Genomic DNA, 19916 nt, shown 5'->3' with positions numbered 1-19916 from the left:
GCTCGAGGGGGCTGAATGGCGTACTTTGTTCCCATTTCTTATTGTCTTGTATGAAAAGGTGAATTACTTCTGATTGCATTTCAAAGTGTTCGACAACAGATGAAGGTGTAAAGTTTTTATTTGTACCTTGAAAACAGCTGTGCCCTTTTTTGTTCATCCTCAGGCAGATTTGACCAGATACAGAGAGAAATGGTTAAAATTTGAATGGGAGTGAACATGCCAACAGAATGAAAATGTCCAAGTGGTTCACCAGTCAGAACAAATTTGTTTGTAGCATGAGATTGATGAACTCTTCCATGTCAACTGTACCATCACCATTTGTGTCCACTTCCTTGATCATCTCCCGCAAATCATGATGTGAAAAGTGGACGCCTGCAGATTTGCAAGCATCTTTAAGATTGTCAAAAGTAATCTTCCCATCACCATCTGTAAATAATCATATTGATACGCTTATATAACGAACAATATTTCTTTTTGATTTTTGTTTTTTCCATTTTTCTTTGCAATCTTGTTGTCAGGGAGAGAACAAAATACTTATTGCAACAGATACTTTGTTCCTGCAGACCTACTCAGAAACTGACAGCAGGGCATTTTATGTAAAATTGGTCAGCAAATCACACCACAACATCAAAAGTTGATATTTCTGGGATGCTGTACTGCAATGAATCAATCAACCTAATTATTCATATTTGCTCTAAGCTACAGAAAGCACTTCTGCTCTGTCTTCCTTGATAAGGTAAGGTGCGCTGTATGGAATTGCAATTGGCCGTGATCTTTTTGCCAAGCTTTATTGACTTGGGGAAGCAATTTGAGTGAGGGATTTAAAAACACTTGCATGAGCCAGTGTCTTTAGAACTGGGTGGAGGAATGAAACTGCAAAATGTTGACATGAAATTTAGTTACAAATGCAAAGGAATGCCTTCTAGGAAGATATTGAGGGTTAAATTTGATAGATTGAATTGAATAGTTTACAAAAATAAACTGCTATTATCTAAACAATCAGTACTAATATTAATGAGTTGCTGAGTACCACTTTGAGGACAACATGAGAATGGTGTTATCCAATTACTATTTGTAAAAAGCTGGCAGAATTGCGTAAACTTCAGTTGAATTACACAATCACTACTTATCTTCATTAAGCTATCACTGTTTAAAACAAAATCTCACAACATGTATCGTCAGAAAGTAAGGTATCAAAATGGTTATGTTACTGTATTAGTAATCCAGCTGTCAGGCTAAAATCCAGGGCAGGTGACTGAGGTGTCAGTGGGGGAGCACTTTGAGGCCAGCGACCATAATTCTATTCGTTTTAAAATAGTGATGGAAAAGGATACACTAGATTTAAAAGTTGAAGTTCTAAATTGGAGAAAGGCCAATTTTGACAGTATTAGGTAAGACCTTTCAAAAAGCTGATTGAGGCAGATATTCACAGGTAAAGGGACAACTGGAAAATGGGAAGCCTTCAGAAATGAGATAACAAGAATCTAGAGAAAGTATATTCCTGTCAGGGTGAAAGGGAAGGCTGGTAGGTATAGGGAATGCTGGATGACTAAAGAAATTGAGGGTTTGGTTAAGAAAAAGAAGGAAGCATATGTCAGATATAGACAGGATAGATCAAGTGAATCCTTAGAAGAGTATAAAGGCAGTAGGAGTATACTTAAGAGGGAAATCAGGAGGGCAAAAAGGCGACATGAGATAGTGTTGGCAAATAGAATTAAGGAGAATCCAAAGCGTTTTTACAAATACATTAAGGACAAAAGGGTAACTAGGGAGTGAATAAGGCCCCTCAAAGATCAGGAAGGCTGCCTTTGTGTGGAGCCACAGAAAATGGGGGAAGTACTAAATAAATATTTTGCATCAGTATTTACTGCGGAAAAGGATATGGAAGATATAGACTGTAGGGAAATAGATTACAGAGGAGGAAGTACTGGATGTCTTGAAACGGTTAAAAGTGGATAAATCCCCAGGACCTGATCAGGTGTACCTGAGAACTCTATGGGAAGCTAGAGAAGTGATTGCTGGGCCTCTTGCTGAGATATTTGTATCATCGATGGTCACAGGTGAGGTGCCGGAAGACTGGAGTTGGCAAACGTGATGCCACTGTTTAAGAAGGGTGGTAAGGACAAGCCAGGGAACTATAGACCAGTGAGCCTGACCTCGGTGGTGGGCAAGTTGTTGGAGGGAATCCTGAGGGACAGGATGTACATGTATTTGGAAACGCAAGGACTGATTAGGGATAGTCAACATGGCTTGTGCGTGAGAAATCATGTCTCACAAACTTGATTGAGTTTTTTGAAGAAGTAACAAAGAAGATTGATGAGGGCAGAGCAGTAGATGTGATCTGTATGGACTTCAGTAAGGCGTTCGACAAGGTTCCCCATGGGAGACTGATTAGCAAGGTTAGATCTCATAGAATACAGGGAGAACTAGCCATTTGGATACAGAACTGGCTCAAAGGTAGAAGACAGAGGGTGGTGGTGGAGGGTTGTTTTTCAGACTGGAGGCCTGTGACCAGTGGAGTGCCACATGGATCGGTGCTGGGTCCTCTACTTTTTGTCATTTATATAAATTATTTGGATGCGATCATAAGAGGTACAGTTAGTAAGTTTGCAGATGACACCAAAATTGGAGGTGTAGTGGACAGCGAAGAGGGTTACCTCAGATTACAACAGGATCTGGACCAGATGTGCCAATGAACTGAGAAGTGGCAGATGGAGTTTAATTCAGATAAATGTGAGATGCTGCATTTTGGGAAAGCAAATCTTAGTAGGACGTATACACCTAATGGTAAGGTCCTAGGGAGTGTTGCTGAACAAAGAGACCTTGGAGTGCAGGTTCATAGCTTCTTGAAAGTGGAGTCGCAGGTAGATAAGATAGTGAAAAAGGCGTTTGGTATGCTTTCTTTATTGGTCAGAGTATTGAGTAAAGGATTTGGGAGATCATGTTGCGGCTGTACAGGACATTGGTTAGGCCACTGTTGGAATACTGTGGGCAATTCTAGTCTCCTTCCTATCGGAAAGATGTTGTGAAACTTGAAAGGGTTCAGAAAAGATTTACAAGGATGTTGCCAGGGTTGGAGGATTTGAGCTATAGAGAGTGGCTGAACAGGCTGGGGCTGTTTTCCCTGGAGTGTCGGAGGCTGAGGGGTGACCTTATAGCAGTTTACAAAATTATGAGGGGCATGGATAGGAATAAATAGACAGTCTTTTCCCTGGGATCGGGGAGTCCAGAACTAGAGGGCACAGGTTTAGGGTGAGAGGGGAAAGATATAAAAGAGACTTAAGGGGCAACTTTTTCACGCAGAGGGTGGTACATGTATGGAATGAGCTGTCAGAGGATGTGGTGAAGGCTGGTACAATTGCAACATTTAAGAGGCATTTGGGTGGGTATATGAATAGGAAGGGTTTGGAGGGAAATGGGCAGGGTGCTGGCAGATGAGACTAGATTGGGTTGGGATATCTGGTCGGCATGGACGGGTTGGACCGAAGGGTCTGTTTCCATGATGTATATCTGTGTGACTCTATGACACTATAATGATTTAGTAGACATGAGTTTATATCTCACAAAGGCATCTGAGGAATTTAAAATCAATTAATTAAGTAATCTTGGGAAAAGAATGTTCATTTCAAGAAATGATGATTATAAAACTACTGAATCATTGTAAAAGCCCCAGTTTTTACAGTCATTTGTACAGCACGTTTACAGACATCTCAAAATGATTGAAAATTAGGATATTATTAAGCTGGAGAGAATGCAGAAAAGATTTATTAGATGTTGCCTGGCTTGCATTACAGGAAGAGGCTGGGTGGGTTGCAGCTTTTTTCACTGGAGTGTAGGAGGTTGAGGAGTGGCCTTATGGAGGTTTACAAAATCATGAGGGGTATAGATAAGGTGAATGGCAGGTGTCTTTTCCTGAGAGTGGGGGTTTTCAAGATTAGGGTAGATATTCCTGAGGTCGAGGAGAAAGATTTTAAAAAGACATGTGGGGGAACATGTTTATACAAAGAGTTGTTTGTGTGTGAAAAGAACTTCTAGAGGAAGCGATGGATGCAGCTACAATTACAGCATTTAAAAGACATTTGGATAAGTAGACTAAGAAATGTTTGGTGGACTATGGGCCAAGTGAAGACAGGTTGGAATAGTTTAGTTTGGGATTATGGTCGACATGGACTGGTTGGACCGAAGGGTCTGTTTCCATGCTGTATGTCTTTATGATTCTAAGTGCTTTAGAGCCAGATTTAATATTTTTGAAGCGTAGATGGTTGAAACCCAATAGCCAGTTGGCATACATCAAGCGTGTACAACCAGTAATGCAATATTGACAAGATTATCAATTGAAAGAATAATATTTGTCAGGACATTAGGGATTACTCTTCTGCTTGTCTTTAAACTTTTGCCATGGTTTTCTTTTCCAGTTGGACCTCAGCTTAATAATATCTGCAAGTAACAGATATTCTTTCAGGCAGACAATCTACCATTTTGTCATTCTGCATCTTGGTGCAATGTTATATCCTTCAATTTTAGGTCTGGTGAGAATTTCTGCTTCAATTTTTAAATTTGAACTTACATTACCTACCACAGTCAAAGAGACTAAATCCCAGTTTAATCTCCTCGTAAGTGTCTCTCGAATCTCCCTGGTGCTCCATTACAATCTGAAGGAAATCAGAGAAACTTACTCCCCTGTGGAAAATACAAACATCAGAAAGTTGGGAAGTTTTCCGATACTCTAACCCTTATTCCACTCCAAAAAACATCACAGAATGGTAGCAAAGAAATTGCAGCTGAAGTAAGACCAAGGCAATTGAACCATTCATCATAGACAAGAAAAATGGAAGTTATTAGTTTCCCGGTTTTCTCAGTAAGTGGGTGATATGTGGTAGGATACTGAACAGACAAGCTAATGTGGTCCTTTTACCTCATCCATACTCATACCAGACAAATTGATATTTGGACCCCTGTCCATGAGGATTATGACAGGAATAATATCAACCAGATTTCCACTCCTAAGCTGCATTAATTGGCATCAGCAAAGCGTGCACATGCAGTGGACATCTTATAAGTACAATGAGTATTCCTACCATCAAGTAACCCATGAAATTTCCACCTCCTGTGATCTCGGAACATCATAAATCAGGCCTTTCCGCCCAACTCATCCATGCTGACCAGGTTTCCTAAACTGAATGAGTCTGGTTGTCTATGTTTGGCCCATATCCCTCGAAACCTAGACTATCCATGTACCTGTCCAAATGTTGTAATGTACTTGCCCCCTACCACTTCCTCTGGCTGCTCATTCTATACACGACAGTTGGTACCCAATAAACCCTCGCCATCATAAGTTAACATAGAGTCATAGACATGTACAGCGTGGAAACAGACCCTTCTTCCAACTTGTCCATGCCAACCAGATATCCCAAATAAATCCAGTTCCACTTGCCAGCATTTGCCCCGTATCCCTTTAAACCTTTCCTATTCATATACCCATCCAGATGCCTAATAAATGTTGTAATTATACCAGCTTCCACTGGCAACTCATTCCATACACATACCGCACTTTGTGTGAAAAGGGTGCCCCTTGTCCCCTCTCACCTTAAACCTGTGTCCTCTAGTTCTGGACTTCCCCACCCTGGGGAAAGGACTTGTCTATTTTCCCTGTCCATGCCCCTCATGATTTTATAAACCTCGATAAGATCACCCCTCAGCCTCTGATGCTCCAGGGAAAATAGCCCCAGCCTATTAGGCTCTCTCTTTTCTGAACCCTTCCAATTTTCACAATATCCTTCCTGTTGTTGGGAGACCAAAGTTGCACGCAGTATTCCAGAAGTGGCCTAACCAGTGTCCTGTACAGCCACAGCATGATATCCCAACTCTTATGATTAGATTAGATTCCCTACAGTGTAGAAACATGCCCTTCGGCCCAACAATCCACACTGACCCTCCGAGAGTAACCCACCCAGACCCATTCACCTACTCCCTACTAATGCACCTATCACTATGGGCAATTTAACATAGCCAATTCAATTGGCCCACACATCTGTTGGACTGTGGGAGGAAACCGGAGCACCCGGAGGAAACCTACGCAGATGCAGGGAGAATGTGCAAACTCCATACAGACAGTCGCCCGAGGTTGGAATCAAACCTGGGTCCTGGCCCTACGAGGCAGCAGTGCTAACCAGTGAGCCACTGTACCCTTTTTATATTCAATGCATTTTTGACCAAAAAAGGCAAACACACCAAATGCTTTCTTCACTTCTCAGTCTATCTGTGACTCCACTTTGAAGGAACTATAAACTTGCACTCCAAGGTCTCTTTGTTCAACAACACTCCTGCAGGAAATGTAAAACTTGTGCCCACACCTCCACACTCACTTCCCTCCAAGGCCCCAAGGGATCCTTCCATATCCGCCATAAGTTCACCTGTACCTCCACACACATCATCTATTGCATCCGCTGCACCCGATGTGGCCTCCTCTATATTGGTGAGACAGGCCGCTTACTTGCGGAACGCTTCAGAGAACACCTCCGGGCCGCCCGAACCAACCAACCCAATCACCCCGTGGCTCAACACTTCAACTCTCCCTCCCACTCCACCGAGGACATGCAGGTCCTTGGACTCCTCCACCGACAGAACATAACAACACGATGGCTGGAGGAGGAGCGCCTCATCTTCCGCCTGGGAACCCTCCAACCACAAGGTATGAATTCAGATTTCTCCAGTTTCCTCATTTCCCCTCCCCCACCTTGTCTCAGTCGGTTCCCTCAACTCAGCACCGCCCTCCTAACCTGCAATCCTCTTCCTGACCTCTCCGCCCCCACCCCACTCCGGCCTATCACCCTCACCTTGACCTCCTTCCACCTATCCCACCTCCATCGCCCCTCCCCCTAGTCCCTCCTCCCTACCTTTTATCTTAGCCTGCTTGGCTCTCTCTCTTATTCCTGATGAAGGGCTTATGCTCGAAACGTCGAATTCTCTATTCCTGAGATGCTGCCTGGCCTGCTGTGCTTTGACCAGCAACACATTTGCAGCTGTGATCTCCAGCATCTGCAGACCTCATTTTTTACTCTTGACCTTATTGTTAAGTGTATAAGTCCTGCCCTGATTTGCCTTTCCAAATTACAGCACCTCACATTTATCTAAATTAAACTCCATCTGCCATCCTCGGCCCATTGGCCGTCTGATCAAGATCCCATTGTGCTCTGAGGTAACCTTCTTCACTGTCCACTACACCTCCAATTTTGGTGTCATCACTTTTAGTAAAATGTAAAATCAAAGGGAATAAGCAGCAAATGAGTTCTGTCTAGCTGCATTAAAAGGATTGAGAGTCAGAAAGTGTAGCACTGGAAAAGCACAGTAGGTCAGGCAGCATTCTAGGAGCAGGGCAGTCGACATTTTGGGCATAAGCCCTTCATCAGGAATGTGGTGGGGGAAGGGGGCCAAGAGATAAATGGAGGGGTGGGGGTAGGCTGGGGTGAAGGTAGCTGGGAAGATGATAGGTGAATGCAGGTGAGGTGTAATAGTGAGAGATTGGGCTGAATGGTGGAGTAGATAGGTAGTAAGGAAGATGGACAGATAGGATAGTTCAAGAGGGTGTTGCTAGTTGGATGGTTGGATCTGGGATAAGTTGAGGGGGGAGGAGGAGTTTGGAAACTCATGAAGTCGATGTTGATGCCGTTTGGTTGAAGGGTCCCAAGGCGGAAGATGAGATTCTTCCTCCAGTTGGTGGGTGGCTTTGATTTGGTGGTGGAGGAGGCCCAGGACTTGCATGACCTTGGGGGAGTGGGAGGGGGAGTTGAAGTATTCAGCCATGGGATGGTGGAGTTGTTTGGTGCGTGTGTCCCAGAGATGTTCCCTGAAATGCTCCATGAGTTGGCGTCTTGTCTCCCCAGTGTATAGGAGACCACATTGGGATCAATATTTACAGTAGATGAGGTGTTTGAATGTGCAGGAAAATGGTCTGCCGGATGTGGAAGGATCCTTTGGGGCCTGAGACAGAGGTAAGAGTGAGGTATGGGCACAGGTTTTGCATCTCGTACTGCAGCAAGGGAAGGTGCCAGATGTGGAGGGTGCATTGGTGGGGGCGGGGTGGTGGACCTAACGAGGGCATCATGGAGGTAATCTGTGGAACACAGATAGGGGTGGGGATGGAAGTATATGTATGGTGGTGGGGTCTGATTGTTGGTGGTGGAGATGCATTGAATGGATTGTGTAATACGAGGAGAGCTGGACTTAAAATGTTGATTCCGACTAGGAAATGTGGCAATTGTTCTACTTACTCTTCTTTAGAAAGTCTCAAATTCCTCATCGTTTTCTTCAGGTCTTGTTGGTTGACAAGAAATCCTAAGGTCTGCAGAGCTGTACAGACTTCATTGGAACTAAGATACCTGAATAAAATTAGTAATTTGCATAGATGAAGCATTTTCCTCAGTTAGATAAATTAAATTCTGATTGTACTGGTTCACTGTTTTCAATATGTGTGTCTGATTAGAATCAATCAAAAAATTGTTCTGCTTTAGCAAAAACAGCAATATGCATTTATAAAGTGTCTTTATCTTTGAAAAATGTTCCAAACGCTTCATAGGAGCATCACCAAGCAAATGTAATTATTGATTCACATGAGATAGTGTTAAGGAAGGTGACCAAAAGCTTTCAGAGAAATAGGATTTAATTGCATCTTAAAGTCAGGACAAAAGGCTGAGGGGCAGTGAGGTTTGACACAGTAAATTCCAGAGTTTTGTTCCAGATACTTGAAAGTATAACGAGAATCTGATAATAGATTAGATTCCCTACAGTGTAGAAACAGGCCCTTCAGCCCAACAAGTCCACACCGACCCACTGAAGAGTAACCCACCCAGACCCATTTCCCTCTGACTAATGCACCTAACACTAGGGGCAATTTAGCATGGCAAATTCACCTGACCTGCACATCTTTGGACTGTGGGAGGAAACCCATGCAGACACAGGGAGAATGTGCAAATTCCACAGAGAGGGTCTCCCAGAGCTGGAATTGAACCTGGGACCCTAGTGCTGTGAGGCAGCAGTGCTAACCACTGAGCCACCATGCGACCTCAAATAATAGGAGGCAGCACAGATTTCTCATAAGAACTAGAAGCGGAAGAAGGCAACTTGAACCTGCTCCCTCATTTTATATGATCGCAGCTGATCTCATCTCAGAGAGTTTTAAAGCTGGAATAGGTTACAAAGATGTGGAGGACTAAGTTGGGGAGGCATTTGAAAATGAGGATGAAAATCTTGAATAGGAGCGAATATAAGCTGAGCACACATAAATGGATCGGAAATAAGATACCAACACGAAGATCCCACAATTTGCAGAAATAACCAGTCACAGAAGGTGAAAGGCTAACAGTGCTGTTAAGGAACTCTTAATTATCTGCAGCTTACCCCACTAAAGAATACAATTGCTCTAGTTACCCTGGTATTATTGACCCTTTGGGCTCAGCATTTTGGTGACTGAGAGAATGAATTGCAAATTAATTTTGTTGAATTTCTTAATTGAAGAATTTTTTTTTCCCAATTGCTGCACCCATGAATTTTATTCTTTTTCTCATATTCCTGGCTTGACGTCATTGCAGAACACAATCTGGGTATACATACCGCACTGGCTTCATAGGGCCATTATCAGGACTGAGGCATAGTTCAGTGGTTGTTACTATGTTTGCTCAGTTGTCAGGTACCTCCCTTTGATTCTTCATCTTGTAAAATTGAGCCCATAAATGAGAATAAATGCTTTGTTTGGAAAAAGGACATGTTTGGAGAGATTTGTCACATTTTACAGGGTCCTTAACTGAGCTACCAAACTACTTCACATTTGCTAAGACCATACAAGACATACACATTGAGACCAGTAGCACGCCTACGTGATCATACTGCCAGCTTACTTACCAACATGCCACTCAAAGAAGCTGCACTAATTCACTTTATCATGACAATCTAGAATGTATCCAAATCTATGTTCAATGAATTCACAAACTTCACAACTCATGCAGTTGAGTTTGATTTCAATGACAGCATGTACTCTCACATAGATATCATCACTGTGGATCCCCTCTAGATCCAGCACTTGCTAACATCTTTGCCGGTTTCTGAGACAAGTGCATCTTTGATGGAAAGACCATTAACTTCCTGCCCCCTGCAATATGCGCATTTGCAATATTTCAACCACCAGAAAGTCACTGTTACTCCTGTTTACGTCCCTCAGGAACGTATATCCACCATTAGGTGCAATTTTGTCATTGGAAGTCATTGGATAAATAATCAAGACTGTGCGAAGAGTTACGCTGGAAACCAATTTAAGATCATTAGCTAGGCTTGTAATGTGATGTACATGCAAGAAGCCACACACATAAATGCATACTAAACACCAATGTTCCCTGTAGTGCTTTTTGCTTTGAGGTCCATGTGTAGCAGCAGCTTCTGGAGGAAGAAGCCTGGAAATGGAACACTTGTTGCCATGTGCAGGATTTATCAGGGGCTATACAGCCATATGGGCAAAAGGAATTTGTACATATTATAAATCGGGAGTATGGAGTCAGTCAACCTCTGCTGCAACTCCTTGGCAACTCCCTGACCAATCAGAATTTACCTGCCTGGTATAAAAATTAAGAGTGACAGTTAACAGTTATTGTTGCATCTCCATGTCAAAAATGATGTCTCTTTCTTTCAAAGTCTGTTTCTTGCTTCCTAGTTCTGATGAGAGTAAAACAAAAAGCTCCAACTTCTATTCTCCTTTTAGCAATGTTGAATTAAATAATTATTAAACAAGGGGAACAACATGAACTCTGTTACAGTAGACAAAATGTTGGAAAGATTTTAACAGCAAAAAAATTCAAGTCACATTTTTCATTTTATCCTAGCCATACTATAATCTCAGCAAGAAGCCACTGCTATCTCCACACCAAGAAATCTTACTCAAGTTAGCAAAACTGTAACCAATTTCCTTTCTGCAGTACCTCCCTGAAACACATAAAACAACCTACAAATTAAACTTATTATTACTTTAACTTCAGAGCAAAGACAGGTGCCCCTGAATTCAGCTTTCTTGCCAGCTTTCTTGCCAGAGAGTTTAATAGTTCAGCCTCAGCTTCATGGCAAACTCACACACAGACTGACTGACTTTCTGGATTGTTTTGCCTTCCCGTGTTCCTGGACACCTGTTGCTAGCTACATTCCCTTTAACTTTTCTTGCTGCTGCCCAGATCTCTGAGGTCCATACTTGGCAATGATTTTCAGGACCGGAGGTCAGTATGTCCACATACCAATAGACACGTGTGGACCCTCTGAGCAGAGAGGGAACATCAGTTGCTATGAAACAATTCTTTTTCTCTCCAATGTTTTAGTAATACATTGAACCATTAACCCTATCGCTACTTTCAGGTTGTAAAACCTCACGAAAATGTATGTAAACAAAACATACTCCCAGACGTCTGTCACCAAGGTTCACGAATGAAACTTGAAAATAACTCACTATGTTTTCCCCTTCTGAACACAAAAAAATACAAAAATCTGAAATAACTTTAAGTTATACATTGTTCTTAATGGCAACACATGACATTCTGTTGTATATATCCTGTGCTGAATATGACAAAAGGCACAGCTAATGTTCAGAGACATGTGTTCCTGTTAGGATGAAGGGCAAGTTGATGTGTGTACAGAATGCTGGATGACTAAAGACTGAGGCTGTGGTCAAGAAAAGGAAGGAGGCATTTATCAGCTGTAGAGAGCTGGGATTGAGTGAATCCCTAGATCTATATAAGGGCGGTAGGAGTATACTTAAAAGGGAAATCAGGAGGACAGAAAGGGGACATGAGAGTTAAGGAGAATCCAAAGGGATTCTGTAAGTACGTTAAGGGCAAAAAGAGTAACTAGGGAGAGAATAAGGCCCTTAAAGTTCAATGTGGTTGTCAGTTTGTGGAACCACAGGAGATGGGTGAGATATTAAACAAATATTTGGCGTCGGTATTTACTGTGGAGAAAGACATGTAGTGAATAAGGAGAATAAATGATGTTGTGAAAAGTGTTTGTATTACAGAAGAGGAGGTGCTGAAAGTCATAAAAAACATAAAGGTAGATAAATCCCTGAGACCTGATTGGTGTTTTTCAGAATTTATGAGAAGCTGGGGAAAAGATTGCTGGGCCCCTTGTTGAGATATTTGTATCATCAATAATCATGGGTGAGGTGCCGGCAGATTGGAGGGTGTCTAATGTGGTGCCATTATTTAAGAAAGGGTGTAAGGAAAAGACAGAGAACTATTGACCAATGAGCCTTATGTCAGTGGTGGAGGGCACTCTAAGGGGCAGTATTTGGAAAGGCAAGGGCTGATTAGGGATGGTCAATATGGCTTTGTACTTTGGAAATCATGTCTCGCTAAGTTGATTGCGGTTTTTGAAGATGTGACTAAGATTGATAAAGGCAGAGTGACAGACATTGTCCATATGGACTTCAGCAAAGCATTTGACAAGGTTCCGCATGGTAGACTGACCAGTAAGATTAGATCACATGGGATCCATAAGAGGCTAACTAATTGAATACAAAATTGGCTTGTCTGTAGGACACAGAAGGTGGTGGTGGTGATGGTGGAGGGTTGTTTTTCGCACTGGAGGCCTGTGACCAGCGGTGTGCTACAAGGACTGATGCTGGGTCCACTGCTTTTTTTTTACATATATAAATGATTTGGGCATGAATATGGGAGGTATGGTTAGTTAGTTTGCAGGTGACACCAAAATATGTGGTGTCATGCACAGTGAGAAAGGTTGTCTCAAGAGTACAACAGGACCCTGATTAGATGGGCCAATGGACTGAGGAGTGGCAGATGAAGTTTAATTCTGATAAATGTGAGGTGTTGTATTTTGGTAAGGCAAGCCAAGGCAGGACTTACACAGTTAATTGAAGAGCCTGGGGAGAGTTGCTAAAGAGACCTAGGGATACATGTGCATAGTTCCTTGAACGTGGAGTTGCAGGTAGACAGGGTGGTGAAGAAGGCGTTTGACATGCTTGCATTTATTGGTCAGCGCATTGAGTACAGGGGTTGGGATGTCACTTGGTGAGGTCACTTTTGAAATACTGCATATAATTCTGATCACCCTTCTATAAGAATGATTTTGTTAAACTTGACAGGATGCAGAAAAGATTTATAAGGAAGTTGCCGGGAATGGAGGTTTGAGATATAGGGAGAGGCTGGACCTTTCTTCCCTGGAATGGCAGAGGCTGAGAGGTGACCTTATAGAGGTTTATATAATCATGAGAGGCAATGAATAGTCTAAATAGCCAAAGTCTATTTCCTGGGGTGAGGGTGCCCAAAACTAGAGGGCATACGCTTTAGATGAGAGGGGAAAGATTTAAAAAGGGCCTGAGGGGTAATTATTCATGCACAGGGTGTACAGAATGAGCTGCCAGAGGAAGTGGTACAATTACAGCATTTAAAAGGCATCTGGATGGGTTTAGAGGAGTATGGGCCAAGTGCTGGCAAATGGGATTGGGCCAAATTGGAATGTCTGATTGGTGCAGGTGAGTTGGACTGAAGGGTCTGTTTCTGTGCTGTATAACTCTATGAAATCTGACACCAAGCCAGTGGTATATAAAAAATATATACGCAAACACATGATGAGGCACTTCTCCCCTTATAGACGCTGACTAGTTTGCTGTATATGTTCAGCATTTTATGTTCTTGTTTCAGTCTTGCTATTTTTTTTCTCTGTTAGTCCTGAGGTATATAGCAGTTCCTCTGACATTTACCCTGCATTCCTTGTGTCAGTAGTGTCAAACACTAGCCTGAGATCCCTTATGTCCTGGGCTGTCAGTTCCTGGTGAATTTTGTCTGACAGTTCTCTCTTAGCCATCTCCTGCTGTTCATCTTTCCATTCCTGCAGAAAAGCCAGTATCTGTAGTGAAAAGAAGATTCAGGGGATCACAGGTCATCAAAGTTGTCCAATATTTCAACAGTACAAAAGACAATGATTTGCATTTATAGAGCACCTTTGATATAGTAAAATGACTCAAGGCCCATTAAAGTAGGGCATGGTCAGAAGAAATTTGCACCACATAGATAAAAGAAACATTCAGATAAATGACTAAAAGCTTGGTCAAAAGGGTAGGTTTTAAGAAATGACTTTAAAAAAAGTGGGTAAAAGTCTTGGAATTTTGCAGAGTCGGAATCACTCTAGGGACATTTAGAAATGGCAAACAGGACCTTAACTAAGAATTTTTAGTGCTCCCACATTTTGCTGGCACATGATAAGAATCTGCACTTTGTACTGTATTCCTGATCCAACTAGCTTCATAACCTGGCATGCATTTCCTGGCATTCTACTTCCCCCAACCCCCAATAACTTTCATCGATTTGGACCTCCCAGTTGTGATTAATAACCCTTCAGAGCAATCATGAACCATAGTCTGGATCTGGGAACCTTTTGAAAGATTTTTCCAAAGGACTTGCTACACCCCATCTATGTCCATTAGACATAGGAGCAGAAGTTAGGCCATTTGGCCCATCGAGTCAGCTCTGTCATTTGATCATGGCTGATAGGCTTTTCGACCCCATTTTACCACTTTCCCCCCATGACCTTTGATCCCCTTGGCAATCAAGAACGTATCTATCTCTGTTTTAAATATACTCAATGACCTGGCCTCCACAGCCTTCTGTGGCAGTTAATTCCAGAGATTCACCACTCTCCAGCTAAAGACGTTCCACTTTATCTTCATTCTCCTTACTTCCCTTTACTCTAAGGCCTTGGGTCCTCATCTCTCCTGCCAATGGAAACATCTTCCCAAAATCCACTCTGTCCAGGCCACTCAGTATTCTGTAAGTTTCAATCAGATCCTGCCTCATCCTTCTAAACTCCACTGAGTGTAGTCCTAGAGTCTTCAAACAATCCTCATATGTAAGCTTTGTATTCCTGGGGTCATTTGCATGAACCTCCTCTGGACCTGCACCAGGGCCAATCCATCCTTCTTGAGGTATGGGGCCCAAAGTTGCTCACAATACTCTAAATGTGTAATCTGACCAGAGCATTATAAAGCCTCAGAAGGACATCCCTGCCTCTATATTCTCGACCTCTTGATGTGAATGACAACATTGTATTTGCCTTCCTAACTAACAACTCAACCTACACATTTACCTTAAGAAAAACCTGGATGAAGACTCCCAAGTCCCTCTGCATTTCAGATTTCTGAATTTTCTCCTCATTTTAGAAATAGTCCATTCCTCTATTCTTCCTACCAAAGTGCAACTTTGCCATGTTGTATTTCATCTGCCACTTCTTTGCCCATTTTCCGAACCTGTCCAAATCCTTTTACAGCCTCCCTGCCTTCTAAATCTACCTGTCCCTCTACCTATCTTTGTATTATTTGCAAACTTAGTCAGAATGCCCTCATTTCCTGTAAATGCATAAAGTGAAAAGCTTTGGTCCCAACACTGAGCCCTGCTGAACACCACTTGTCACCGGCTGCCATCCTGAGAAGAACCCTTTTATCCTCACTCTCTGCTTTCTGCCAGATAGCCCAGCTTCTATCAATGCTAGCATTTTGCCTCTAAGACCCTTATCTTACTCAGGAGCCTCCTGTGCGGCACCTTGTCAAAGGCCTTCTTGAAGTCCAGGTAGATAAAATCCATTAACTCTGCTTGACTGTTACCTCCTCAAAGAATTCCAACAGATTTGTCAGGCATGACCTTTGCTTGCTGACTTTGCCCTATGTTACCATACACTTCTGAGTATTCAGGAACCTCATCCTTCACAAAATCTTGCCAACCTGTCAACTTGTACTCAGGATGCCCAGGATGCACTATGTACATAACCAATGAGATGTAGAGAAACAATGACAAGTATGAAACAGCAAAGAAAGAAAGAAAGTACAATTTCATGTGAAAACAAAACCAATATTCCGATAACCTTGTAAAAATTTCAAACAGGCGGGCGATTAAAGAACAAATAACAGGACCTTCAAATATTGCACTCCCATTATCTTGTTTGATGATAAACACAGACATTGACAAAAGAGATCACAGAGAAATTTGACAAAGGGTCAGTTAGACTCGAAACGTCAACTCTTTTCTCTCCTTATAGATGCTGCCAGACCTACTGAGATTTTCCAGCATTTCTCTTTTAGTTTCAGATCAAAGAGAAAACAATTTATTGTCAACACTTAAGGATGTCAATGAAGCAAAGTTGACCATTCATTTCACAGAATCGCCCTGGTCCTCACCTTCCACCACACCAACCTCCAGATACACCACATCATCCTCCGCCATTTCCGCCACTTACAAAACAGACCCCACCACCAGAGATATGTTTCCCTCCCCACCCCTATCTTTGTTTTGGAGAGACCGCAACTTTCTGGTCAGGTCCATGCCCCCCCACCAACCCACATCCCAATCCTGGTGCCTTCCCCGCCATTGCAGGAAGTGCAAAACTTGTGCCCACACCTCCCCCCTCACCTCTGTCAAAGGCCCCAAAGGATCTTTCCACATTCAACAGAAATTTACTTGTAATTCTACACACGCCATCTACTGCATCTATTGCACTCGATGTGGTCTCCTCCACATTGGGGAGACAGGACGCCAACTTGCGGAACGTTTCAGAGAACATCTCTGGGACACCCGTACTGACCAACTCCACCACCCTGTTGGTGAACACTTCAACAGCCCCTCCCACTCTGCCAAGGCCATGCAGTTCCTGGTTCCATCGCCAAACCCCAATGACCCGTCACTTGGAGGAAGAATGCCTCATCTTCCACATTGGGATCCTCCAACCACCCAGGATGAAGGTGGATTTCACCAGTTTCCCCATTTCCTCTCCCCTAACCTTATCCCACTCTCAATGTTCCAACACGGCACCCCCTCTTGAACGGTCCTACCTGTCCATCTTCCTTCCCACTTATCTCCTCCACCCTCCACTCCGACCTATCACCATGACTCACCACATTCATCTAACTATTGCACTCCCAGCTACCTTGCCCCCAGCCCCACCCCCCTCCCATTTATCTCTCAGCCCCTTTGGCCTGCAAGCCTCATTCCTGATGAAGGGCTTGTGCCTGAAACATCCATTCTCCTGCTCCTTGGATGCAGCTTGACCTGCTGTGCTTTTCCAGCACCACACTCTTCGACTCTGATCTCCAGCATCTGCAGTCCTCACCTTCTCCTCATTATCCTTAGAAGAGTATAAAGGAAGTAGGAGTATACTTTAGAGGGAAATCAGGAGGGCAAAAAGGGGACATGAGATAGCTTTGGCAAATAGAATTAAGGAGACCCCAAAAAGTTTTTACAAATACATTAAGGACAAAAGGGTAACTAGGGAGAGAATAGGGCCACTCACTACTAACTTCAGTTCCCCACTTGATTGGAGCTTATTTACTTGAAGCCTTTTCCATTTTTAAATCTAAATAAAACCAGGAGTAATGTGTAGGTGCATGGGATTGTTGTTTGAGTGCTTGTGTGATTCAAGTCTTTTAGACATAGCTGTTTTGGTATTGCGTACGGCTAGGTACAAAAAAGTGAAGTAGGTTGCACACTATGTTGACTAAGTCATGTGTAAGTCATGACTGTAAAGTGCAAATCATATAGAAAACTGAGCTTTCCAAGTGCTTTATAAATAGAGACAGAGAAACTTAGCAGGTCTGGCAACTTCTGTGGAGAGAAAAACAGAGTTCACACCTCAAGTCTGGTATGACTGTTCTTCAGAACTTATTAATCTCAAACCTCAGAGTGTCATGTAAGAATTCAACCCTAGAGTGAGTATTGTTCCAGAAGGATGTGATGGGATGCTTAAAGGGGCAGAGGTGGTTGTAAAGGCACCAGGAAATGAGAAAGAACACCCGAATTTCTCTCCTGGGCCCTGCACTCACACACTCAGAGACCCACACAGATGTACAAACATACAGAGATGCACACTCACTCACAGAAACACACACTACTCACATATAACTTTAACACCAACCAGGATCAAACTAGTATAAACAACTTTTAATACTTTAATCATTTTATTATTTACTTTCATCTCACCTTCACCTGAGAATTACATGTGAATAATAGTCAGTAGCTAGGTTACCATCAGATGTGCAAGGGCAGGGATTGAGGTGATGGGTGGCATGGTTGGTATCTGACAGAGAAGCATCTTCATTCAGAGAGGAAGGGGAGAGGGGTGAATTGGGGAAGAAAAGAATATAATAAAACATTAAGCAAAAATAAGACTAAGACGACAGTGAAAAATGGAAAGGTGAAAGGTTTATTCTGAGTCACACAATTGCAGGGGGTACCTTTCAGACTCTAAGTGTCATACACAATAGAGCAGATGGAAAGAATACTCAGCAAAGATGACAATGACAAAACCCACTGAGCAGCCTCAAAAATTCTCAAATCAACTCTTGACAATGAGTCTTGAGGATTAAGTGTAGCCTTACCTTTTCCCTCAGCACTGAGGGCGATGGTACAAAATCAGCTTTAAGAGCCTCTGGAAGAGTCTTGTTATTCTCAGATGTTTTCTGAGTCTCTTTTTTGGTCACCTTTTTTTTCTTTCTCTTGACAAAAGTTTTCTTTTTCGGAGGCATTAGCTGACTTTATACCAACACCACCAGAGGCCTGCTGCAGCTCACAGGAGCACTATTAAAACCTGGTTGCTATTAGCAACACAAGTCAACAGGCTAAGCCTGTTGTGTCACCAGAGGGTGCTGTCTGAAGTGAAACTAGCTTTTTGTGGAACAGGAACTTCTTCGGTGATTGAATTAAACTGGTGTTTGTAGCTTTATCATATATAATTAATGCTATTTATATTTTATTTTGTGTTGTTAGTTTAAGATACCTGGTCGGCAGAGACAAGTTGGGCTGAAGGGTCTGTTTCCATGTTGTAGGACTCTAAGCTCTATATTTATTTGTGCTTCAGTGATTTGCCCACCTTCTCCAAGGTATTAGGGCTGAACAATAAATGCTGGCCTAGCCATCAACACCCTCAACCTCAAATGGTTTCTGAAAATAAATTAGTCATAGAGAGGTACAGTATGGAAACAGATCTTTGGCCCAACTTGTTCATGCTGACCCAATTTCCTAAACTGAACTAATTCCCATTTGCCTGGATTTAGCACATATCCCTCTAAACCTTTCCTATCCCTATACCTATCCAAATTTCTTCCAAATGTTGTAATTGTATCCACCTCTACCACAATCCCCACAGATTTCCATTGATTGATTTTGATACCTAGGGACAAAAAAAAACTGCAGAAGCTGGAATCCAAAGTAGACAGGCAGGTAGCTGGAAGAACATACGGTGACTCAGTGGTTAGCACTGCTGTCTCACAGCACCAGGGTCCCAGGTTCAATTCCAGCCTTGGGTGACTGTCTGTGTGGAGTTTCCACATTTCCCCTTGTCTGTGTGGGTTTGCTCCGGTTTCCTCCCATAGTCCAAAGATGTGCAGGTCAGGTGAATTGTCTGTGCTAAATTTCCCATAGTGTTAGGTGCATTAGTCAGAGGGAGATGGGTCTAGGTGGGTTACTCTTTGGAGGATCAGCGTGGACTTGTTGGGCCGAAGGGCCTGTTGCCACACTGTACGGAATCTAATCTAATCTAAACTTAGCAAACCAGGCAGCATCAGGAGGTGGAGTTGTTGACATTTCATGTGTAACCGTTCTTCAGGACTGGGAGTGGGTGTAGGGGGAGCTGCTGATAAAGTAGGTGGCGGGGACAGGGTGGTGAAGTGGGGATAGGTGAGGACAGATAGAGGGTACGCTGTGGTTGGTCAATGAGAGAAATGAATCCAGTTCGTGACAGGGAGGAGTGGAAGGGAAGGGGAGGGACTTGGAAGAGAGCCAGGAGTTGGGAAGGGAGATTATTTGAAATGGGAGAAATCAATGTTGAGTCCCCCAGGCTATAGACTGTCCCAGGTGGAAGATGAGGTATTGTTCCTCCATTTTGTGGTT

At 42.9% G+C, this 19916-nt stretch overlaps 1 protein-coding gene across 1 annotated transcript; it reads right to left on the bottom strand.

Annotated features, from left to right (window-relative positions):
- Positions 1–253: 253 nt before the first annotated feature.
- Positions 254–18553, bottom strand: LOC132833555 (uncharacterized). Its single transcript, XM_060851917.1, has 5 exons — positions 18407–18553; positions 13748–13893; positions 8271–8378; positions 4577–4680; positions 254–426 (listed from the first exon to the last, which is right to left on the bottom strand). The coding sequence occupies exons 1-5, from the start codon at positions 18551–18553 to the stop codon at positions 254–256; spliced, it is 678 nt and encodes a 225-aa protein (XP_060707900.1).
- Between the last annotated feature and the right edge of the window lie 1363 nt (positions 18554–19916).

The sequence above is a fragment of the Hemiscyllium ocellatum genome, chromosome 37, assembly GCF_020745735.1.
Source record: "Hemiscyllium ocellatum isolate sHemOce1 chromosome 37, sHemOce1.pat.X.cur, whole genome shotgun sequence".
NCBI classification, from domain to species: Eukaryota; Metazoa; Chordata; class Chondrichthyes; order Orectolobiformes; family Hemiscylliidae; genus Hemiscyllium; species Hemiscyllium ocellatum.
Note: the sequence above shows the minus strand (reverse complement) of the source record. Positions and strands in the feature narration are given on the sequence as shown.

Bases quoted from the DNA above. Each gene is read 5' to 3' on its own strand.
- LOC132833555 (XM_060851917.1), bottom strand. From the start codon at position 18,553: ATGCCTCCGAAAAAGAAAACTTTTGTCAAGAGAAAGAAAAAAAAGGTG. The intron at 4,681-8,270 runs GTAAGTAGAACA...TATTTTCCACAG, and splicing joins TTGAGACTTTCTAAAGAAGA to GGGAGTAAGTTTCTCTGATT. The intron at 427-4,576 runs GTAGGTAATGTA...GATTATTTACAG, and splicing joins ATTTAGTCTCTTTGACTGTG to ATGGTGATGGGAAGATTACT.